Source organism: Orbicella franksi, chromosome 1 (assembly GCF_964199315.1).
Source record: "Orbicella franksi chromosome 1, jaOrbFran1.1, whole genome shotgun sequence".
Lineage (NCBI taxonomy): Eukaryota > Metazoa > Cnidaria > Anthozoa > Scleractinia > Merulinidae > Orbicella > Orbicella franksi.
Genome location: NC_138145.1, coordinates 5,502,780 through 5,528,563, shown reverse-complemented (window position 1 = coordinate 5,528,563; position 25,784 = coordinate 5,502,780). Strand labels below are relative to the sequence as shown.

The 25,784-nt window shown below is 38.3% G+C and overlaps 2 protein-coding genes across 3 annotated transcripts; one reads left to right on the top strand and one right to left on the bottom strand.

Moving 5' to 3' along the window:
- Positions 1–1,838: 1,838 nt before the first annotated feature.
- LOC145466119 (CUB and sushi domain-containing protein 3-like) lies at positions 1,839–12,597 on the bottom strand. Of its 2 annotated transcripts, XM_081449916.1 has the most exons (10): positions 10,953–12,597; positions 7,201–7,362; positions 6,840–7,034; positions 6,395–6,562; positions 5,930–6,097; positions 5,383–5,550; positions 4,857–5,030; positions 4,113–4,280; positions 3,327–3,494; positions 1,839–2,892 (listed from the first exon to the last, which is right to left on the bottom strand). In XM_081449916.1, the coding sequence occupies exons 1-10, from the start codon at positions 11,017–11,019 to the stop codon at positions 2,726–2,728; spliced, it is 1,605 nt and encodes a 534-aa protein (XP_081306042.1). In that variant the 5' UTR covers positions 11,020–12,597; the 3' UTR covers positions 1,839–2,725. The 2 variants fall into 2 exon arrangements, with proteins under 2 accessions (XP_081306042.1, XP_081306084.1); XM_081449958.1 differs by having other exon boundaries at positions 2,800–3,494.
- A 1,716-nt stretch (positions 12,598–14,313) lies between these two features.
- Positions 14,314–24,430, top strand: LOC145470362 (neuronal calcium sensor 1-like). The gene is made up of 8 exons (XM_081454213.1): positions 14,314–14,460; positions 14,606–14,630; positions 14,863–14,911; positions 18,563–18,652; positions 18,790–18,868; positions 20,439–20,527; positions 21,809–21,886; positions 22,769–24,430. The coding sequence occupies exons 1-8, from the start codon at positions 14,397–14,399 to the stop codon at positions 22,886–22,888; spliced, it is 594 nt and encodes a 197-aa protein (XP_081310339.1). The 5' UTR covers positions 14,314–14,396; the 3' UTR covers positions 22,889–24,430.
- Positions 24,431–25,784: the final 1,354 nt, after the last annotated feature.

The window sequence follows — 25,784 nt, the reverse complement described above, 5'->3', positions numbered from 1 at the left end:
GGTAGAAGCAGCTGACTTGTTTCAGTTTAGTTTGGTACAGACCGTTCAATTCGTGTATTCCGTATCTCGAGGGTTTAACCAGTCCAACCTCGATTGAAGTCAATTATAAAGACGAAGACGAAGACGAAGACGAAGACGAAGAAGAAGAAGAAGAAGAAGAAGACGAGGGAGAAGAAAAGGGATGAAGGGGCACCGCTCTGCTGGTCAACACCCACAATGGTAGTGGAACCTGTTTTTATTATATGGCTTGTGTTTGTAGCCGATATAACGCGCGCTCTGAGTGGCTAAATCCATGGCATTATTCTCCCGTAATGTCCACGGGTCGATTACGGTTCTGCAAAAAAGCCATATAACAAACAACTCTTTAGCCTCAAACGTCCTTTCTTTACGGGAAAAACTCAAACATCGGCCTTGCTGTATTTACATGGCTATCGCTCGGTCAAGGTCTCGGTCTGAGATTTTCCCCTCAAGACCTCACTCTCGGTTAATGACAACAGACACCAGTTCAATTTTCGGAGGGTTTTACCTCTTCCGACCAAACGCTCATATATTTTCGCTGATTTCCCCGCTTAATAACAGACATTAAACATCCTTCTATTCATGTCTGCTGTTTTTAAACACGTGTCAGTGACATTTATTACCAGACTGAGAGCCCTTATTGGGGTTCCATTGTTCCATTTCCACCTCTGCAAGATTTTGCATCAGTCGCATTGATCGAGTTGGATGTTATGCTCATCACTAGTGTCTTCTTGAAAGCCTAGCCTGACTTGTAATCGTCATCTAGCTAGATCAAAGCGGTGACTCTTATCACTGATTTACTGATCTCGTTTTAAGTTTCCTCTGTGAATTTAGTGATCCATTAAGACAATCTTATATCTCTGTGTTACTCAACTTGTTCATTTTCACCATCGCTGTGCTTGACCGTTATTTTCGTGAGAAATTACATCATTGAATTTTGCTGACGCTATTCATTTGTTGCATAGTCCCCTTCGCAACCGTTACTGCGGTCGTCACGCAACGTGAATAGACGTTGCGTGACGACTTAGTAGCTTTAAAGCAGAAGAAAAAACAATGAACAAACTTTTTTAATTAATGCCCTCGCTTTATTTCACTTTCTTAATGTGTCTAGCCTTATGGTGTACAATAATATTGCCATCTAATCACTTAGTTCAACACAGTTGTTATACAGCTTTCTACATATCTTATCTCCGTGTTCCCTTTTCCTTTAACGACGTTAACTAATATACTAAATGCCTCTACTACAATTTATAGAACCCTTAATTGCTGCACCAAGAAAGCGAAAACAAAATTGACTCATTTCAGTCAGACAATCTTCCTGATTCTTGCAACCGAAAACTTTTCAGTATTTATTAGATATACAGAGCGTAAACATTACAGCAGACCCATCCTGCGTTGTCGTTTTCAGTGAAGTCCACCAAATCCTCACCATACCACAGTCGCAACTCTTGGCCCGAGCTCACCGAGTAAGGAGAAAAACGCGGCAGGATAATCTCAGGAGAAAACGAGTTATATCCGGGTAACTCGAACCACAGTCCAGCACGCTGGTTCTTGAGGATCGGGCTTGGCGGCGAAATAATCGTATTTGTTGATGTTGTTATGGTTACATCAACGTAATATTTTGATGAAGGATGGCTACCACAGCCCCAGAAAGACCAGTGGGAAAAGTTCCTATTATCGCAGGTCACGTAACCGCTTAGGTGGACCAATTTTATTGCTGCTATTTGGCCACTGTAAGGGACATTGAAACTGCCATACTGGTTATCCTTTGCACCGAAACATACAGGACGTAAATTTATTTTGACCAAAGAATCTAAAAATATATCAGTGAATGAGTTAGTTAGCCAATCAGTCAATTGATATACAAAATTGCATTTACGGTCAGTGATAAAATAGTCTGTCAGCAGACAATTTTATCTTCTGCAATTTTTTTTCGTCGAGCGCGTAGTGCGAGAGCGACGGGTGTCTGGAAAACCCGAATACCGAATAGCGAAAAGCGAATAGTCTCGAATAGTGCGAATAGCCTCGAATAGTGCGAATAGTGGCGAACAGTCGCGAAATGCAAATAGTGACGAACAGTCGTGAATAGTCACTGCTTTAGATCTAATATCCTGCGTTAATCAATTATCCAAATAAGCAACAGAATTTCAGTGAATTTATTACCTTTTCTTCTCCGGACTCAGGCTAGGGCTGTCCATCGCCGGTATTAAGAAAACAGAAAACATAAGAATAACCTAATAAAGACGTATTTACGCTTTTGCAGAAGAAATTACGTTTAGAAACACCTTTTGTCCTGATAAGCGTCTGTGCTTTTTAGAGGAAAATCCCATCCCGCGTTGCTGCGAGGTTGACTGCGAGATACTGGGTACCCTATTTGCTACGATTTGCCACTCTTTGCCACACTTTGCCACTATTCGCCACTGTTCGAGACTGTTCGCAACTATTCGCAACTATTCGCACTATTCGAGATTATTCGCACTATTCGTGCTATTCGCTATCCGGGACTATTTGCTGTTCGCTATTTGCGACTATTCGCTATTCGCTATTCGGGTTTTCCAGATACCCGAGAGCGACCGTTTCTTCCCCCAGCTCTATCCCCTTGCGTTTTGGCTTGTTCATATCCTATGGGCCGAGTTAATATTTTGCTAAATGAACTCTTGTCTTTCGTTGACTGTGCAATGGCCATTTTCACAATAAACTGCGAATTTTATTTGAATTGCTCGCAACCAATCGATAAACATGCATGCTTACCGTTCATAGCTAAATCGCAGTATGTGCCCGTCCACCCACTGTTACAAAGACACGTGTTGTTCAAGTCACCACTAACACACGAAGCACCGTTCTGGCAACGATGCTGAGCACAAAAATCTGCAACTAAGAATTCTATATAAGGCAGCAATCTTCCGTAGGAAAAAACATGGCGACTGGTACATTTACCCATAGTTCTTAGCGCACGAAAACCTTAATAACGTTTATAAAAGCGTACAGGAAAGTTATAAAATCCTCAAACCTAGGCTACTCAATGTCCTTAGTGTAGGGACAAACATTGTGAAAATTTGGCTTTCTTTGTGCCTTGTAGGCTGTGTTAGGTTCGCAAGGCATTGTGGTAAAATGTACAGGCGCCATCCTTTTCCCTACGGTGGATTGAAGCAATTTGTCAGTCAAGAGTATTTCTTAAACTAGCATATACCAATAATATGTTAAATCTGTTGATGAGGTTCAAATATACACGAGGGCTAATTCCAAGAAATTGGGTCAAGATTTACGCTCAGGTATAAATATTGTAACTTAAACTTATGTGCACTTACTTTTACACTGGGGAAGGGATGAACTCCAGACTCCTTTCCGACAGACCATTGACTTGCTACCAATCAACGTGTAGCCATTATTGCACGTGAAGCTAACCGCTTGACCGTGTTCAAAATTGTCACCTGTCCGTGCGCCATTTCGTGGAATTCCTGGGTCCTTGCAATTTGCTAAAAATAATACAGCATAGAGTGGATAAATTTATGGTGAAATCATATCACAGAAATATGTCAAGGGAGACTTAAACATATGTCCCGTTTTAATTCATTGTCCCATACAAAAGGATCCATTCCTTTCAGCGTTCAAGACAATACTTAGCAATAGAGCTTGTTGAAATATACTTAGACCTTCATCTTTCAACCCCTCTCATATAAACGTAGATATTATTCAACTCCTTTCAAGTTAGTCAGTCAATCATTTCTCTTGCCTGAGCATACCGGAAGTTTGTGACTCCATGCTCTGTCAAGGCAACTCATGCTGTCGAAGCCGATCAACTTAAAAGTTGGCTGACACACAAACGTCACTTTCTTTTCGTGGCGAAAGTCGCTGCCTATTATGCGACTGTTTTAGGGAGTACCAGGATCAATGCAGGACTTGAAACCGATATTTAACTCATGCTTGTCTAGATTGAGAACCAGAAATGTCGAAATTTTTTGAGACATCAACGAGGAGCGGGTAAACAGAAAGGGGGAGTGAGGTTGGAAGATACCTGTATATGAACTGTAAGGCTTTAATCTGATAATAAAGTAACTGCCTAAATACATGATATTCATTCCACATTAACTTACTTTTGCACTGAGGTAGAGATGAACTCCAAACTCCGTTTCGACATTTCGCTGACTTGCTTCCAATCAGCGTGTAGCCTTTTCTGCACCAGAAGGTAACTGATTGACCGTGTTCAAAATTGTTGCCTGTTCGTGCGCCATTTCGAGGAATTCCTAGATCCTTGCAGTTTGCTAGGTAACATAACATTTAGAACCGTTCCTTATCGTACCAACGATATGCTTCAGAGGAAACAAATATACATATTTTATAAACGAGAAACAGCTACTTTACCTACCCCGAACCCCTTTAGAGTCAATTTACAGACAACAACACTTTACGCACCATTTCAAAATAAATCATGGCAACAAAATCGCTTTTTAAAGACAAGTTAATAAACCTATAACAAGTACCAAAGCAGATCTTGCCATCTCCAACTGAGCCCGCATTACATGTACAAGTAAATGAGCCCACACTATTCATGCACGTAACGTTCGTATGACAGTCCGACTGTCCCTCTGCACACTCGTCAATATCTAGAATAAAATTGAATGGAATTTCTTATTTACTTCTTGCTTTTACTATAGCCTCCTTAATACACACTCACTTGTTCAACTTGCACCGTAGGCCAATTTCTGTATATAAAGATTCTGGTCCAGCTCCAAGACTTAGGAGAATAGCACAATAATAATAATAATAATAATAATAATAATAATAATAATAATAATAATAATAATAATAATTTTAGACTGAATGTGTTAGCTTTATACCTGTACACAAGGGCGCAGTTGAGTTCCAGATTCCATTGTTGCACCTCATGGTTGACGATCCTGTTAGTTTAAAGCCATGATCACAAGCAAATGTCACCTGCTCTCCGTGTCGGTTACCAGGCTTAGAATCAAGAACCCGGCCATGCAAAGGAACAACGGGGTCTGGGCATGACGCTTGAATAGGAACAACAAAGCAACAGTGTTTATTAGTTAGGCAGCAACTATCCTATATCCGCGGTACGACAATATAATATAGATGGGTTGCAGCAGTTCAAGTTGCTATATCGACTGATCGTTCAGAAGCTTCCTTAACTGAAAAACAAGGATATGAATAAGGAGATAGACACTGTCAGCCAATCCAGAAGTCTATGTTCCTAGTCTTAAAAGCCCGCGAAAGTTGCGATCTTCAGGTTTCTCACCCAACATTCTTCCCCAGGCAGTTGCAGTTATTATTTCTATATTTTATTACTTTTTTCTTTTTAATTTTCTTGACTGATAACTACTGTATTATTCCCTCAAAACTAACCTTTACACTCTGGTAAGTCATTATCCCATTTTCCCGCCACGCATCGTAGAACCTGCGACCCAATCAGCGTGTGGCCTGGTTGACATCCGAACGCCACAGTCTGTCCATCGAGGAAATCATTGTCGATTCTGTTTCCATTTACTGGAATACCAGGATCCAGGCAAACAGCTTTGAACAAAATTACTGTTTAACAAGTTTGTTAAGTTGAATTTATCACCAAACATCAAACTGTTTTACCTGTATACTCAGGAAGAGAAGCATTCCACTTTCCACTGATACACAATGAAAACATAATTCGCAAACAAATTATACTCAAAGCCAGTCAAAAAAAGATTTTCCGATGCTACTTGACAATTGTCGGGCGTTTAACGAGCCTAAGCCGGCTTATAAAACTAGTACAACTTGACCTAGCCCTAGACCCTGACATGTTCCAATTTATAGTCTCCTTATAATCTCCTCGTGGTCTCCTCATAGTCTCCTTATTGTTGATTCATGATCGATCATATTGTTGCAGTACTATTCGTCTCGTCGTGTGCCTCGATGTTACCTTTGCATGTGGGAACTTTGTTACTCCATGTTCCGTCGTAGCAAGTGATTCTGACAGTGCCAGTCAATTTAAAATTGGCTTGGCAAGTAAATGACACTTTCTTGCCATGCCGGAAATCCAAGCCTATTCTGCGCCCGTTCAGTGGATTGCCAGGATCGGTACAGGACTCTGAAAATTTGAAATAAGTGTTTACAAGTTCAGGGTTCAGGGTTCTTAGCTAATGATTTCGAGTGCTTTTTGTTTTGTTTTGTTTTGTTTTGTTTTGTTTTGTTTTGTTTTGTTTTGTTTTGTTTTGTTTTGTTTTTTCTCCCGAACAAGAGTATTTCTTGAACCATCATATACAGATAATAGTTTCAATCGATTGGTGAGGTACAGCTATATACGAGGGCTAATTCCAAGAAGTAAAGCCGAGTGAAGGTTTACGTTCAGGAACAAATGTTGTAACTTAAACTTATGTGCACTTACTTTTACATTGGGAAAGGGATGAACTCCAAACTCCTTTCCGACAGACCATTGACTTGCTACCAATCAGCGTGTAGCCATTATTGCACGTGAAGCTAACCGCTTGACCGTGTTCAAAATTGTCACCTGTCCGCGCGCCATTTCGTGGAATTCCTGGATCCTTGCAGTTTGCTAAAATGATAAAGCAAAGACGTTGTGGATAAACTTATGTTTGAAATCATATCATAGACATATGTCAAGGGATACTTAAACATATGTCCCACTTTATTTCATTGACCCATACAAAAGGATCCATTCCTTTCAGCTTTCAAGACAATACTTAGCAATAGGACTTATTGGAATATAGTTAAACCTTCATCTTCAACTCTTCGTCATTTTCAAACCCTCTCATATAAACGTAGATATTACTCAGCTCCATTCAAGTTAGTCAGTCAATTATTTCCCTTACCTGAGCATACCGGAAGTTTGTGACTCCATGCTCCGTCAAGGCAAGTCAGGCTGTCGAAGCCGATCATGCTAAAAGTTGGCTGACACACAAACGTCACTTTCTTTTCGTGGCGAAAGTCGCTGCCTATTCTGCGACTGTTTTGGGGAGTACCAGGATCAATGCAGGACTTGAAACCGATATTTAACTCATGCTTGCCTAGATTGAGAGCCAGAAATGTCGAAATTTTTTGAGACATCAACGAGGAGCGGGTAAACAGAAAGGGGAAGTGAGGCTGGAAGATACCTGTATATGAACTGTAAGGCTTTAATCTGATAATAAAGTAACTGCCTAAATACATGATATTCATTCCATATTAACTTACACTGAGGTAGAAATGAACTCCAAACTCCGTTTCGACAGTCCGCTGACTTGCTTCCAATCAGCGTGTAGCCTTTTTTGCACAAGAAGGTAACTGATTGACCGTGTTCAAAATTGTTGCCTGTCCGTGCACCTTTTTCTGGAACTCCTGGATCCTTGCAGTTTGCTAAGTAACAAAACATTTACAACCGTTTTGAGTGGCGTCTAACTTGTGATATAACGTACCTCTGAACGTATAAGATATTCGACAGCTCTCGTAGCGGTTGATCAGTCAAATATATTCCTTATCGTACCAACGATATGCTTTAGAGACATATTCACAAATTCCGTTTCCGAGAAACAGCCATTTTACTTATTTTACCTACCCCGAACCCCTTGAGGGTCAGTTTACAGACACCGACACTTCCGTTTTCAAAGAAATATGGGAACAAAGCACTTGATAAATACAAGTTAATAAATCTATAACACGTACCAACACGTACCAAAGCACCAGTAGAGCCCGCATTACATGAGCTCACACCGTATTCTCGCAAATAGCGTTCGTATGATAGTCGGACTGTCTCTCTGCACACTCGCCAATATGTGGAATTTTTAAGAACAGCCTGGCTTGGGCTTCTTGGGGTAAAAGATAAGAACCAATTCCAAAAATGCACAAGCTGTCTGTTTGTTAAAGGCTATAAGTTTCTCTCAGCTTTCTGGGTTCTTTAAAAATGTTTCCTCTAACTATAATATTCTCGGTGTCGTGTATATTGTTTCTGATTGGTAGTTGAGGCATAAAATGCATTTGCAGTATACACCAGATTCAAATTGTACTGTAACAATCGAATGAAAATTCATCCTGGAGCTGGAAGGCAAGTTAGTTGTACAGTATCAAAACGGACTGTGTAAACTTTAGCCTGCGTACTAGGCGTTCATTTCCAAAAGCGCGCGAAGGGAACGAAATGCGTGCGAGTGCAAGTCCTGACTCTCCTCCTATTGTCCTCAACCCATAATTTGCTGATAGGTGACTGTGTCGTAACGCCATAGATAAGCGACCAATAGGAATTTTCCTTTTACTGTAGTCATTTTATAAGAAGTAATTTTACTCTAGCGTCCTGTCGTATTTTCCTCTTTCCCTACAATAATATTCCTCTGTAAATTTCCTGCCGCACAGCTGACAAGCACAAATTACTGGCATTGTTTGCTGGGATTATTTTTTTCTTGTCTATAGTGCAATCAAAAAAGCCACTTGCGCACGCGACAGGAAGCGGACATCTGTTCAAATGACGTCGTTACCATTATGTTCGATGGCATCTGGGCGTTTTAGCACGTATTTCAACTGGCTTCCTCAGCCTGATAAAGCTGCTGAAGGAAGTCTAAAGAACTCATCGCCAGCTTCACATATGCTATTTTTGCTATGACCTTTAATTGTCAGTCTGTTTTGCACTACTTAGGTTTCCTGTCATTTCATATCCCCCGTCCACACTACGCCGGAGGAATTTGAAAACGCAACTTTATTTCTACGGTAAGCCTACCGTTCACACCAATCCGCCACGAAAACGGAACTTTTCGAAAACGCTTTTCAAACCGGAGGAATTTGAAAACGCCGGCTTTGCGTTTTAGTTTGGACGAAATTTTAATTTCAAAAGCGATGACATCAGGATAGTAATGTTGTTTCTATGCCGGAGTTTTCCTCAGCCACAAATCCAAAATGGCCGGTTATTGCTGCGTTTTCAAATTTCTCCGGCGTAGTGTTAGTCTCCTCCGCAGCCGTTTTTTGGGATGTCACGCAACGCTCCCCCCAAAGAAACGGCTGCTCACATCCAAACAACATTCCTTTCACGAAATTAGCCAATCACCTCTTCCGTTCCATTTTCAAGAACGTTTTCGCGCCAAATTCGCCCTTTGAAACTTGTCCAATCAGGGAATGTTTTTTATCTTTGTATCCCGTCGTGGGAGATGTCACAAATAAACATACAGATTTCCGGCTTTTGTTTAGGGACGCCGAAAAATACCGGCGACGCTTGAACGAGCTTTCTATGTAGCTGAAGACTCTTCAAAGTTCAAGTTAATTATTAGAAGCTTTCAACTCAAAAAATTACTGTCGAGAAGGAAGATATCTATTTTAACTTAATAAAGGAACCAGGAAATCAAGTATCTTCCCTCGATTTGTTGACATCGAGTTCTGAATGCCGCTCTTTCCGGCCTGATTACAATCTGTAGGAAGCGTTTGGCCCTTGATTGACGCTTACAATTTGACATTTCGAGAAAATATATATTGTCTCATTTATAGCTGAACATAGCGATGAGCACATGAAGCACTTGTACTTAGGACTTTCATTTACAATTTTTTTCGTCCGTCATGATCGTAACCTGGGAACACCGCCTATTTTTGGCGACGTGCGGCGTGAAACAAAAGCCGGAAATCCCTCGCGTGTTCGCACCGCAGACCTTTCCGCGCGAAAGCTTACGTCATTCACACTTTGCTATTATGTGATCGGTCTGTTCAACGGAGCGCAAACAAACCACAAACACAAAAGGAAAAGAATGTGGTTCGGATGTGAGCAGCCGTTTCTTTGGGGGGAGCGTTGCGTGACACCCCAAAAAACGGCTGCGGAGGAGACTAGCGTAGTGTCGACGGAAAACATTTGATGCGTTTTCCAAGTGAAATCTTCATTTTCAAATTCCTCCGTTGTAGTGTAGACTGGGCCTCAGATTTTGGCCTGAAGTATATTCATGGGCTAAATCATTTTATTCATTTTCGATGTAACGGAGGCAAAATTAACAAATCACTGATTGATAAATAAAATTCTTACAGATTCAGCGTTGAAATAATTCAAAACTATTGACGTATTATTTTAGTACTTTCGCAAACTTTATGCATTGACATTGTTTCGTAATTCGTTGTTGCTCTATAATTTCAAGCCAGAAACGGTTATAATCTGCTGTTATATCCAGTGTAACCTCTCACAAATCGATATGACAACTTTTTGAAGTGTAAGATTGACAAACCACTTATGAATTGCTGCCATTTTCACCCAGTACATGAGCTATGTTATTTTTACGCACTCTAAACAAGCAAATGAATAGACTATACACTCTTTTTTTTATATAAGAACGTCTAATTTTGGCGCTGAGGCTGAACGTTCTTATATTTTTGGGCGATTTGAGGCTGAAAACGTTCTTAAGATGTTCTTAAATTTACATGGTATAAAAATAATGAAGACAGGCCAGCATGGACTCCCTAAATGAAGACGAGATGTGCCACATTACATCTATCATGTAGGGAGGGCGGATTATATGTGTCCTGCGTAGTTTGGCTCTTACGAGCGTGTCTCAGAGATCTACCTCTTTTGTAAGTTATAATAGGTAGATTTCTGAGGACAGTTTTCAGCAAAGGCTGATTTTGTATTAATGCCCTTAAGTATTTGGGTTAATATACACTTTTTGTTACCTTTATTTTATGCCTGTCATTTAATATACAGATTAGCAAAATAAACAATTTCTTAATCCACTCTCAATTCCTAAAATTTTGGTTAATCTCAGCATTAACGTTCTTATAAAAAAGGTTCTTATAAAAAAAGAGTGTATTTTATGTGTTTAGACAGGTCGGTGCTTCGTACAGTTACGTTATGCTATGAAATACTTCGCTGATATTGTTCGATTTGCGTCAGTTTCAGAAGCCACTCTTGTTATGTGCACGGGCTGTACAAACAACGGAACATAACACTTCCCTTGTTCGTTTAGGTTGATGAAGTGAAAACAACATGTTCTTACCTTCTTGTGACCACGTGTAATGGTAGAATACAACTGTCCACAGCACTATACGGTAAATGATTTCCATAATAACTTCTCAGCGTAAACCAAGGTGTATTTCCAGGCAGTTCAGTATTCGATTCGTAACTAGCCTGCATAGCAAGCGTTCCCGTACGAAAAGGTTTTCCGCATTCTGGCCGCGCGTAAATTGGAGCTTCCTGGAATTTTTGCTCTCGCTCCAGTTTACGCGCGGCCAGAATTGCGGAAAAGCTCTTTGTGCGGAAATACTTGCTACGCAGGCTAATTCGTAAACTCTTCTCCTTCAGTTGATCAGCACTGCTGAGTCTATTTTGACGTCTCAGTAGTATAGTATCTCGTTTCATTATGAGTGATGATCGCGGAAAATCTGACAGGGTCGGGATTATGTTTCTTGCCAAAACTTACAACCGACTTTGCGACTACAGGTGAATGTCGTGTTGAGCCGGGTACAAACCATTTTGTTTAACTGAATGCTATTCTCTGTAAAATTAATAAATAAACGATAAAATGGAGTTTCCGGAGGTGTTTTTTGATGTGAGATTAAGTTGTTTTGAAAATGGGGTAACTCACTTTTGTCTGCAAATTTCAACTTCCGCTTCATCGTTCAAGCTATCCGATTACTTCATACAGTGCAGGGGTTTGGTTTCCATTTCCTCCTTGAGCGTTCAGGAAAATGGAATTTGGCATTTGGGGCTAACTGGCTTATTCGGTGCTTTTGGCACTTTTGCGGCGTGTGCTCGAGATATAAGCGATCTTGTCATCTCTTGGTGGTCTCCATATAAAAAAGACGTAAGTGCGGAGATCACCCTCGATTATCCAACGGTTCCCATCAGCCACCGTTGTATGCTTGTTACAAAAATAGAAAAAGTAATTGTGGTGTGACACGCGTGACTGTAGTCATGTGATCAGTAAGTCAAGTGAACAGTGGCGCCTCGTGGCACCGAGTTGAAAACTGAAGAGCTGAAAACTGAACCGGACATTAGAAAGTTTTGCCGTAGTTTCAGCCCGTAGTTCCTGGAGTGTCATCACAACACAACAGTGATGAGCACAGTATGGAGCCTGGCAACATCTTCCAGCACTTTCAGCAGAGATAGGATACTACCAAATACTCCCGCTCTCGTCAGGTGATGTGAACCGGCGATGAGGGTACTCCCATTTATTATATGGCCGCTCGGGATTACCGGCTTTGTCCCGCAAGAAAATGGTGTTCTTTTTCCATATAATAAATCATTTATTGACCAAGCTCTGACGGTAGATTGGACATAGAGATAATCGCAAGCCACGGGTATACATATGATATGAATACTAATAACAGCCGTCCAGTTTTTTTTCCTGATGCTATCTGCACATCGAGATAAGATAAACTACGGGTGTGGTATGAATTATAATGATTAAACTTGTGAAAAATGAAATGGAAAAAATTGAAATCAAAATTAATAAATATCTTATAATTATTATTATTATCATTAGTTATTATTTATTATGCATTATTCAACTCGTACCTGTAGTTTACGCCTATCTCGTTATACACTCCAACCACAGAAAGAAAACTCCACGATCACTCTTATTAGCATTCAGATCATACCCGTAGTTCACGCTTAACTGGATATACACTCGAACAACTGTAACAACTAAGCAGTAAAGTGGAAAGAGTTGGACTGGTTACAATACGACTGCTGCAAGTACGTTTTTGAGAAGTTCGCGCGCATGACCGTTTTAACGTTCTACCCTCTATTGTAAACGATAAAGTCGAATCGTATAGGAAGTTATCTTGTACACCAAGTTGCAAAATTGCTTGTTTTAGTTTTGCTAAAGACCACTGACATGGAAATAAAGTCTTTCATAAGATAAGATAAGAACTTTATTAACGTGTCAAAGTCGCTAGCATACAATGTATACTAATTGGCGACACCTAACTACGATTACTTATCGTAGTTATCATTCATTCATTTGTGAACAAATCCAAATAAATAGTACCTTGCTAACTATTAAGTTAGGTGAGATGTATTTCTTACGTACCTAGCACAGTGTTTCTCCTTCCCTGGTTTGATCAAAATACAGTGAAGTATTACTTTGTTTGATTCTTCATAATAGAAACAGAAAATAACTTAAAACACAACACCAGATGCCTACTCTATTTAACTATGATACTTGATAATTTTTTACGGCCAAACTGTTTCATTGTGTTTCTGTAACATTCATGATGACAACCCTATTAATCATTAACAAAAGGGGAGACATTCTTTGTGCCTTATTTGAATCAATCGGCGGGAAGGAAAACTGAGGTGATCGCACTTCCTTCGCACAAAAAAGGGAAGTTCCATGCAGAAAACGTTCCAAGTTTTCTGTCAGTGCGCAGGGTCTTTCTTTTACTCTCTTAGAACAGGCGGACAAAGCTGTCCAAGCTTAAGTAATCTACTTAATTGGGTCTTAATTGTCATCTGCAAAACGATTGTAATCCTGTGAAGTATTCTCATGGATTCAATTAGAATTGTGGAGTGGAAAAGTTGAAGGTCATTTACTGCTATTAACTTTGTGACAGGTGATTCTTTCTTTCGATCGCGAGCAATTTAACACATACTACACACGAGTGGATGTGAAGTCAGTTTGAAAAGACCGGTCTCTCGGGTTCCGTGTCCTCAAATCAAATCAAAGTACCTCTTTGCACCTGCGCCGGATTGGATCGCGATGTATGCCAATTTTGTTATTTAAATAACTAAAAATATTAAAAGCATGAAGAAAGATATCGTTTCTACCGTTTAGTATTATCCGTGCACTTTGGATTTCGTCTTATTTTAGGCTAGTCCATATTTATATCCTGTCAAGAGAAAATGAGGGACAGCTGTCCCTCATTTTCTCTTGATCCTGTGTACCGTCTGTGGCAAGAATTTGGCCTAGTCCAGGGGTGCTTACCATTTGTCAGAATAAACCGGTTGGGATGGCCGTTGTATAATGGTAAGGGTTTTTCCAAAATCAGCAACCCAACCGAACGAGATGGCGCTTACCATTTGCAATTTGATTTCTCGTAATTGTTTTCGGCTGATAAGAGACTGGAAACTGGAAAATTCACCAAATGGTAAGGAAATTTCCGCCGTTCCATTCCGAACGGAAAAAGAGGACTACCTCTGAAGGTAGTCTACAATTTCGGAACGGATTTTCCAGAAAATTACTGTTCCATTTGACTTTCAACCGAAATTTTCGGATTTTTTAGCTAAATGGTTAGCATCCCAGTTCTCTCGCCTTGCTTGTGGCCATTATATAACGCGGTTTCTGATTGGTTACCGTGCAAATAAGTATGTCCGATAACATCAAGCATCGCGAGGTGTTCTGGGTACGCTAGCCAAAGATGGCGGTCAATTTGTGGAGTTGTGGTTTCAGGTGATAAAGATATGCTGCTAACTTGAGTTTACAGCTATTGTCGTCATCATGGGACATAAAGGGAGTAAACTAACTCCGGATGAAACGCAAGAGCTGCTTAAGTGCACGTATTGTAAGTTCTGAGCTTCAGTGATTACCTCGATGTCAATGTGTCAATGTCAGAAATTTCGGTACAGTGTTTGATTTGGTTAGCATTCTTGGTTGTAGTTGTTTACTTTATTAGTAATTCGGAATGTTTTTTGTTTTCCTACCTTCAGTCGATAAAAAAGAATTGCAGAAGTGGTGAGTATTAGACTATTATTGTAAAACGCACTTTTAATGGTGGTGTTTTGTTATTGTAATGACCATGAGTTAGTAAGCTTCTTGTCAATAAGCCGTGTTGCTTTTGTTTTCGTTAAGCCTTATTATGTTTTCAGTTTTGAATAAAATTGCTATCTGGTCCGATGCTCTCGAAGTTCTTCTAATTACAATTGGTTTCCTTTCCTGATCTCCTAGAACTTTATGTTTCTTGTAGGTATCGAGACTTCATGAAGGATTGCCCTTCAGGCGAGCTCAAACAAGAGGTCAGTATTCGCTAATTACCAAACTGTAAACTTGCTATCTATGAGATCCGTGGGAAAAAAACGCTAAAAGATCGTACACTTCGCTCTTTTCTTTGACTGCCACTTCTTATTTGGTCCTTCGGAACACTTAGGGATTGTTTGAGTTGGTGTAAAATCTCTTAAGTGCAGGTTTCCAGAATTAGGAAAACATGTCACGAAACCTAATAACCCAAGTACATGTACGCGTCTTTAGCTGATTATTTGGTGCTTCGTTTTTCAAGCAATAAATGTGTTCGGCAGAATCGCCTTCAAGAAAACTGAAACAACCTTTTTAATTAAACTTACGACAAGGGCTGCGCCTTAAGGTTTTGTTTTTCGAAGTTTACTCCGCGGGGTTACATTAATTTGCCTATTCTTTCTTCAAACAATGCAATAATCCTTTTCCTCAGTTACTGTATCTCGAAATCTTCCATTAGGGATGAAGCGAATTGAATTCACAGATTGGGTTATCAGTTTATGTCTATTCTATTAAGGAGAATGCTTTGGATTATCAGTGAGCTTAATTGACAGAGTTTTGTTAAAACTCGATGATTAAAACTCGATAATTAAAACTCGAAAATTCGCTTGTCGATTTTTAATTTATTTGCTTCAAACTATTTACAGCTGTATTTGTCTCATTCGCTTTTTTGCCACACATAATGTGCATTTTAGGTGGTTAAGTTATTGTTTATTTATTTATTGTGCTTAAAAAACGCTAAATATTGATAAAATGCAGAAAGTTACATGTAATCTATTTAAAATCATGTTCGAAAGTGTCACTGTTTTTATCTCTAAGATAGTTTATGCAAATTGCCTATAAGCTTATTTACCAGTAACATTGTTTAGCCGGACTCTGCCAGAGAAGTCCCTTATTTTACCTGTCCCTTGTTTAGTTATGGCCGTGCTTATTTATGGTCTGCTCCTAATTCACAAGCAGATCTGGATGTTAATGTTGAGGCAACCTTTGTATTTAGATAAAAGATTGAAATTAAGATTACTTTTCCTGTCTTAAGGAAGATAAAATGAATAGAAATATAAAAATGTTCCTTTGTGGCATCCTTATTACATTTTGTCATTTTAGTTGATTAAATTTAGTAACTGTTAGTAGTAATTTTTGTCTGGCATTTTCTCATACATGTAAACGCACAGCACATGTACATGTATGTCAGATTTTCTCTTGGTTTCAGTGCTATAACTGGAGTGTAAACATTGTATTCCATGTTGTTGTTATGTACTTTCATCAACTTCCCTGCTGGTTGCACAATGGGTGCATAAGGTCTCAAAGGTAACTTTGACCCAGTCAATAATGTTATACCATAAACAGAAATGTGTGTGCTTCACTTTTAGAATTTGCATTTGTACCAATTGTAGTACTCTGAAAAGTTTGTTTGTGCAGTTATTCTTGACTAGCAATCAGCTTCACAAAATATTTCATTGTATCACAAATGTAAATGAATCTGCTTTTCTTTGATATAATCACCATAATCTAAGAAGATATGGATCCAAAGCCTTCTCATTATTTGCTCCTAGCTTGTAGATAGAACTCCTTTCCCTTGGCTATTAGGTCCAGAGGATCAGTGAATCAGTGTTGGAAACTACATTTTGACAGCACTCACCATTCAGCCCAGTGACTCCTAAAATGCACTCACCTGGTGTCATTTTCACTTGCCCAGAAAGATAACCCCCCTTTCCCCCCCCCCCCCCAAAAAAAAATTCATTGCAACCAGTTTTTTTTTTTCCATTTCTTCATGTAAAATTTTACCATTTTAGAAATCTTTATTGTCCAGTTATAATTATGCACAGCATTTGTTTTGAGAATTGTGTTTAATTTACATTTCATGCAGGCCTAAATTGGGTGATATTAAACTTTCATGTGACAGTAGATAAGAGGAAAAAATTGTGCTAAAAAAAAGCACTGCGCTTAGCATATGATAGTAGCAGGTTTTATGTTTTTTGTGTCTTCTGTATCAATTATATTTTTTTTAAAAACCTGAGTGTTTGATTATTCATTATTTTAATTGTATTTCTTTGCATTATGTTATAAACTGATACTTTCATATTTGAACCTGTAGATTTTCATTACAAAGAAAAACCACATAAAAGGGCATTGCTTTATATTTTCACATTGCAGCATCAACATTCTAAATTTAAAACTACAGAATATTTTGAAAGGTGCTTCTTTTCAACATCCATGTCACTAATTACCGGGACTATATTTGTTTTAGGAGAAAGCTTTGTTTTGGAAACAAAGCATTCTTGAAATATGAGACAGCCAAATTCAAAATGTTCTGGAAGGCTACAGAAACAGAAATATTTTTTCACCATTTAAATGTTGGAGAATAAACAACTTAGCGATATAAAAACATGGCATCTCATTACTGTTTATTCTAAAGTGTTTTCCCAAATCTTCAGTCATCACTATTTATGCTATTAAGAACAGCAAGATAACAAACTGAAGGCATTCCAAATTGGAAATTTCTGTACATGTAATTGTTGGGAAAAGCTACACCTTGTAGACCTTTCTGTTAACCACATCACTTCTGGCAAAATGTCAAAACAACCTTTACTTAAAAAATCTCAGACCTAGGATAACTTTGGCCTGTGCATGGTACCGCTTCATGTTACAGATACATGTACTTGGCAGTATTAAGGAGATTTGACAGACTTTGACCTTTTGTAATGCACATACATCTTTGACAGAAATCATACATCAGATTCAAATGAAGACCAAGGGCTCTTGGACTGCCATTGAGGCTGAAAGGAATGCTTTTGCTCCTCCTGCTTGTATTTGGCTTGTTTTTCCACACTGTTAACACCATGGTTAACTTTAATAAACACCATATACTGATTAAAACAGCTGATGCAACAATGACAACAATTTATTTCAGTATTCCCATATGAGTACATGGTATTACCTACATGTAAAATATGATACAGCTGAAATAATGTAACTAAATTACAATAATTTAATTGATTAAGTAATAGTATTCTGTCTGTAATCCATGCATGAATGGATATAGGCTGCTGTAAGTCTAGAGATATGGGAGTCAACATTATTGAAAATAAAAACAGAAAGGACTGCGCGTCGTGTTTTCGCAGATGTAGATGCAGTACAGAATCAGCAGTTGGCAAAACTGAAAATTGAGCCTGCAATGATTTCATTCATGGCGGACCAAACTGATGGTTTAATTACGAAAGAAAGCTACAAATCTCTCTTTGTTTTCTAAAAGTTTCAAATGGATGACAATTGACTAGAATGCAGGGAACTCAGAAGAAAATTTAACAATTTTTTTTTCTGGTAGAGTCAAACTAAACTTTCATATTGTTTTGATCACGGACGACTGCAGGACTGCACAACTGCGAATAATTATGGACCCTGTTTGCTAAGTAGGTGAAAAAAAGGGATTGTATGTTAAAGAACAACTTATAATAACCTTTATGCAATTGGTTCACCACTAAATATTTACATGACTTTGTACATTGTATGGAATATTTGTACATACATACATACATACATACACACATACATACATACTTTGCACAGCTGTATAAGGTAGGATGCCAGTGGGAAGAGGGTTCAACTTTTAACACACAAGTCTTCTAACAACTCGTCCAACTTTTCTTTTCTTTTAGGAATTTCAAAGAATCTACCAGCAGTTTTTTCCATTTGGTGATCCCTCAAAGTTTGCAGCCTTTGTGTTTAAAGTTTTTGACAAAAACTCTGTAAGTAGTAGTAATTTTGTTGTTCCTGTTTTGTTTTACTGACTATTTTTAGGTCCCCTAGTTCCTTACAATGTCTTGTAACTGCCCTACATTACCGCTCTAGCTTTTTAACATCATCAATTTGCTTTCTTTCTCAGGATGGATCAATTAACTTCAGAGAGTTTATTACTGCATTATCAATCACTTCCAGAGGAAGTCTAGATGAAAAATTGGAGTGTAAGTATGAATGCAAGAGCTATTATTAACTGTGTCACATGTACAATGTATTTTGTTAACCTATCTTACATCTTATGTCATCCTACATTTTAAAAAGAGATATGATAGATCATAGATATGGGCAGCTTTGAAATCTGCTTCTGAATCCTGCCCAATCTAGTCTATTCTTGCTCCTGTTCAGTTTATATGGTTGTACATGGATATATACATGTATGCTATCATGTAATCTCCAAATACATTAGGTAGTATACCATGATGTGAGGTCGCTTTTTCTTTGATTTTGATGGTCATTTTTTTATATCCATAACAAGCCCTAGGATTTCACGGTAATGATAATTTCCGGTTAATCTGTGTTGTTACCATGATTCAGAAAAACCGTTTGCCACGGACATCTTCAGCCTTGCTGATCAAAATTCATTTGATACTATTTTTTTCTGTTGTAATTCTCAACAAGTGGAGTAATTCCTTTGATTTGCACTTCAATTGTATTTGAGACTAAAACATTGTTTCACGTCACCCATATGCCATCTTGAATCCATCCCAAAGTGCATCGCACAGTATGTATAATGCAGTCTGGGATGGATTTGAGATGGCAGACAAATGGCTGATATTGGGCGAACCAGCTACAATATTGGTTTTTATCCCAAGAACAAGTTCACATGGCTTCCACTACCAAGAAGAAGAAGAAGTGCAAAAGTTGCCTTTTTGTAATTAAAAAAAAACAAGGAAGAGGCAAGTTTGTACTGATTTAGAGACCTTTATGGAATACATCACGTTGTTTAGAAACTTAAGCTTACTAGCCAAGATCCATGCCACTGAATACATGTAAGTTTATAAAAACAGTGTTTGTTTCATTTCCTTCTCTATTCTCAAAATACTGTTTTCGCTTTCTTTTATGTGTGTCCAAATCAAGCATGAAATTTTGTCACCAAACATTTTCCACTACCCATCGTTTTTTACAATCACTGGACACAGAACCGAAAAAGTGTTTAGTTACTGATGAAATTTGAAATCCTAGGGCTTGCCATAATGTGGCTCACATGTACATGTATTGCAAAGGCATATATTATAAAAGGCAAATTCCACTTTTGTGTGATTTTGAAGTAAATGTTCATTATTAGCCTTAAACAGTCATGTTTTACACTGCTGTCCGAGCAGAGATCATTAATTTAAGAAACAAGTGATTTACATTTCAACAGGTTCAAAGGGTTGTATCCTTGGGTTTTGTAATAAACTTGTAGATTTCAAACCATTTTGTTTTATTCTTTTCTCCCTGCATCCATTGGTTCTTGTGATTACATAACATGAATGGCAGCATAAAATCCTGTCTCTTTTAGGTTTTGAACTTCAGAGTTCAGGTTTGACGATTATGTGAGCAAAACAAAATTGCTAGGCAGTCACATTATAGAGGACATGCATTGTTTGCATGTTTCTTTCCTTATTTGCTTTTTGTAAATATAATTATTTTGGCTTGTTTTGAACACAGTATCTCTGACGAGAATTGTACATTAATGCCCTTATTATTATTAACATATTGACTGAATGTTTAAATATCATTATTATCTTTCAGGGGCATTTAGTCTTTATGACCTTGACAAAGATGGATATATTACAAGAGATGAAATGCTGAAGATTGTAGAAGCAATCTATCGTATGGTGGTATGTTCTGCACCCAATAATTATTGTTATTGAAACCATGAAATACTAAACAGGGGCACATGCTCAGCTTTAAATTATTTAAGAAATAGAAAACATGTACCATGTTTCTGTCAAGTTATAGAAACACGAGTGTTCTCCCAAACTTTCACGAGTGTCTCTATAACTCGACAGAAACATGGAGAACATGTTTTCTATTTCTTTTAGAAAACACTGTGACAAAAAAAGGAAAACAAGTTGTTAACTTTGATTATCAAAATGTAAATTGTCTTTGCTCGCGCCATCATTACGTCAACAGCTCCTACTGGTTCTGTGTTTCTATCAAGTTTTAGTATACTGTAAATCTACTACCGTTCTATCATGAATGCCGTCCTCTGATTGGCTACGCTACTCACGTTCTATTTAAACAATAGAGTGTTTCTGTCAAGGAACTATCGGTTGATAGTTGCCCCGCGGAAATTTGATGTTCTTAAAACAAATATTTGCCCGAGAAGCAAAGCTTCAAGGGCAAATATGCTAGTTTTAAGACCATCAAATTTCCAAGGGACAACTATCAGATGGATAGTTCCGAGACATAAACGCTCTATTGTCTTTATCGTTCACCGCTAAATTTTCTTCCGCGCACCAGTTCAAAATTCATATTGAATTATTTTCAACTTTTTTAGATGAAAGCCATGAAAGGTCGTTAAAGCCAAATGTAAAATTTGAAAAAGAAAACAGACAAAAACCCATTTAATACATTTCAACTGTTTACTTTCTGTAAGCCCGCTTCCTTACAGAAACATTTACACGGACGAGTACTATCCATCCGGGTATTTTCCTTGGACGGGCACTATGGGCTGATAGTGTCTCTCCACGGATGAACACTATCGCGTCATGTGATCAATTTAAACCAATAAGAATCGGAGGAAATTTAGTGGTGAACTATAATCTGTGATAGATAGAGAGTAGCATAGCAGCGTGTGCTGGGGGCCGCTTCTTTGTGTTTTTGAAGTGTCTGTGAAGAGGATTTAGATGAAAGTTTTGAATGACTAGTAGATTTATACTAAAACGATTAGATTATTCGCTCGATTTCTATGCGTGATAGTTGACGAGGGTACAGCCCTCGTCAACTATCATGCAATAGAAATCTCGAACTCATAATCTAATTGTTTAATAAAAACACAATTTTTAACCAATCAGTGAACATATTTTCTTAGCACTGTTTTCTAATGTTTATTATTAAATAAAATGTACATCTCTCTCTTTTAGTGAGTAATGCAATATTCCTTGTACTTTTCATAGGGTAATATAATTGACTTACCAAAAGATGAAGACACTCCAGAAAAAAGAGTAGACAAGATATTTAAACAAATGGACAAGGTCAGTGAAGAGACAGTTGCACTTGTATTTATATAATATTTGAGTGAGGTGGAGTATCATACACATCATTGATACCTTCACAGCTGTGAAAGATTGTTGAACCTTGCTCCCAAATATCCTTCAAGTGGGAACAGGAATTACTTTCATTTAATTCCCACATTTTATTCACATATTTGAATTGTGTTTGCATCTAACACAAGTCAAATTTGTCATTCGATGGCTCTTGTCATGCTGTTAAGGCTGGTTCTCATATGCTGCCAACAAGCCTAGTACAACAGTTGCCAGCGTGACCTTGGACACTGTTGTGGCACATGGTAACATTTATCGCTGGCAATCTGACTCAGTCATTTCCACAATTTGGGCCTATTTGAGTGTGTTCACTACACATTACAGCTGCATGGGAAGGTTGACTGCAAGAATTCACCAAATCATAATGCTCCTGGTTACATCTGAAAACTTATTTGTCACAGGAATGCTGTTGACATATGAGAACCAGCCTGAAAGGCTCCCTTGGATTCAATCTCAAATCTGTGTAAATGCACATGCACTCTACAGCAGAGTGCTTGCATGTAGTTCTGCCTCACTGCTGAGGTTAACTTGGTGAGTCAGATACCTGTAAGATGGGCTAATATACATGTACAGTCCTGTAGTTGACGCAGTGTTTTAAGACGTGTGGGGATGGCTGACATGCAACAAAATGCTAATGAATAAATGTAGGCTTGCATGTCCAATTGTAATTCAAAGCTTTCTGTTTAGCTGGGTGGCATTACAAGTCAGTAATAGAAAGTCATTTTAACTAGCCTGGAACAAATGTCATGTTCCAAAGCGTGGATTTGATAAATAAAGCTTTTGCCTATTGTAATTCTTTTTATAACATTCTAGAACGAAGATGGAAAGTTAACAATGGAGGAGTTTCGTGAAGGTTCCAAGTGTGACCCATGGATAGTACAAGCCCTAGCTATTGACTTGCCTCAAGAAGATCTGTCACAAGCTGATGAATAACCTATAAACTATACTGACATGAATCTAGAGCAATCCATTTAGCACCAAAACTTCACTATTCTACAAGCCAACTTTTTGACTTTATTAAAGATTAGAGCACCTGAGCTCTAATCTTTAATAATGTTGTTTGTTTACTGATATCCAGTTGAACGTTTTTCAGTAATATTGAGCATGTTCCAGGACCAAGTTCAAGTAACGTTTTGCCCAGAAGGGGAGGGAGGGAAGTAAGTAGGTATCTGTTCCTCAGGAAGGGAGAAAGCCTTTGTCTGGGAAGGGGTGGGGAATGTTCGAAAGAAAGGGATGTACTCAGGGTTGGGTATTTCTAGGTATAGGGTTATCGCAGCAGAGATTGACTTTTTCCCTTGAGCATACACCCTCCCTGGGAAGAGTTGATGCACTCGTATTTGCTTTGCCAGGGAGGAGAAAGAAAAGTACTGCTCAGGGAGAGAGAGGGAGTTTTGAAGTTTTAAGAGATCAATTAAATGTTACTTTAGGATTAGATGCTTTGTACAACGCTTTTCACTCCGTCAGTCAACGTAGAGTGTGTCCACTATAGTATGGCTAACGTGTATTCAAATGCACCCATCTTCTCGTTATGCTATTTGTATTATGGTGATGATGTGAATTTTGTACTAAGCTAGAACTCTAGTCGGTAGAAACTGACAACAACACTAGGTTTTGTCTTGTGAAGATGGATGTAAAAAATATCATTTAAGTGAGCAGTAAAATAAGTTGTTATTTAAATCACTCCTCACATGAACAGGTGTTCATTTCTTGTATTTCATTAGTTCTTACTGTACGACTGCGTTAAAAAATTGACATTTAGTTACGTGAAGATCGACGTGTTCAATCGGAAAACCGCTGATAAATCGATAGAAATCAATTTGATCTTAATAGTTAGATTTTATCGCCTTTTTACTCCTGCAAAACGTTAAAAACTGCATCTTTTGCGGTGGCGTGGTTTCACAGGCCAACACGACTCCTCTGTGTTTTATTCTTACTAAAGTAATGAACTTAATCTGCAACACTGGAGGGATGTGTTAAGTGTCCTGGTAATCTTGTTCAAATTTTTCGTTATTTCTGAAGTAAAAGTGGAGACTCGAGACGATTAGTTCAATATTTTCGATAAAATCGATATAGCCATATAAAACTCGATATAAATCGACTGCTTACAACGTATTTTGTTTGTCGATTGTTAACGATTTCTGTTATGCACAATTAGGCAATTTGTATCGATTTTCTCGAAAATTGTCTATTTCATCGACTGAGCACGGATAGAAGCTAATTGAAGAATGCATTGATGTATATTCATACAGTTTTTCTTGGTCTATTAGTGCTCTATCACCAAACTAAATTGGTGTCAAAACTTGGCCAACGACCAGATATTTTATGGCATTTTTCTACCAATTATTTCATTAACACTTAATAGATCACTCGTATTCAAAGTCGCATAGGATTGTAACAAAAATCAGAGTAAACAGCTGTGGAAGTATTTAACTGTGTAGTCGCCTTTTTAGTTTCTCCAAACTATTTAAGTTGATGTTTTCCTTCCATATCAGTGCTTTTGATTTTTGACATAAAATCAGAAAAATATATATTAAAATAATCTGACAATAAGACGAGGGCTGCCATTAGTCCAGTTCTGGCCCTCTGTCTGTCACGCAACGCTTGGGAGAGAGGGTCCCTTTACGTGACAGAGAGAGGGCCAGAATAGTTCAAAAGGCCTTTTTTGTGGACTTATGTTTCGCTGAGGCTTATTATCAAGGGGCGATATCCGAAGTAATTATACGTTATAAGAATGTTTGGCTTTATATTTCCAGGGGATGTGTGTCAAATATTTTACGTGGATACACGATATCACATGGTGAAACTCAAAAAATAGTATTGGAAAAAAAAAAACACAAGGCAGGTCTAACAGTTGTTTATGAATGTCACAAGTCTAAACATACTCAAACGACACAAGGTGCAAAACACGCTCTACGCTAGAGAGCTTTATGTAAGTAGGGGCCTAAATGAGCCAATATCCGATCAGGGGGAGGGGCTTTAAATATAGACTAAACCAAGCCTGACTGAAGCGGAACTGCCTTGAAATACTAATCATTTACTCCAGACAATAAGTATATAGACAATAAATATATACCAAACAATAAGACTCGAGACAATAAGTATATACCGAACCAGTGGATAGTGCTTTATAGAAAAACAATCATTTTCCTCAGTGTCTGTGACCAGTGGTGGATATCTCCAAAGTGGAGATCATCATTGATCCTTATCTCCCCTGGGGAACATAGGGCGTCCATGGGTCGTTTATCAGTACCCTCCAACGCACACGGTTCTTTGCTTATGTTTTGGCCTTAATTATAGCGATTAATTATTAATTACAACTGTTAATTATTCACGCTAAAGCGTAATTTGATAATTATTTTTGCATTCGGCTTTGCAATCATTTTATCGGCTGTACTCTTCGTCAAATCGAATCCAACTTTGAAACGACACTGTACATTACCGGATTTTTTTCTGAATTCCTGAAAGCCGCATTGAATCGGCTATCTGTATTCAAAACACTGTTGAAAGCGCATTGACCGTCACGTCTTTACGGCTATCCAAGAAAATGGAAATATTCTCCAGGTATTCTGACGGATTCTTACGTCTGAGATTAGCATATTGTAAATCAAACTGTATCGTAGCCCCTTTTATAATTTTGGTCTTTAACTTTCGCGGGGTTAAGGAAACAAAAGAACCTGTTATATGTAAAATGTCGCAGAAATAACGCCCGTGTAAAAATAAAAGGGCGAAAAATTGGCGAGAGTGCGAGTGTGAATTCAACGACTTCCCTTTCTTATTTTTGACAGGGAGAAGAAAAAAGGTGCGACGGGAGTGTATAATCTCAAATTTT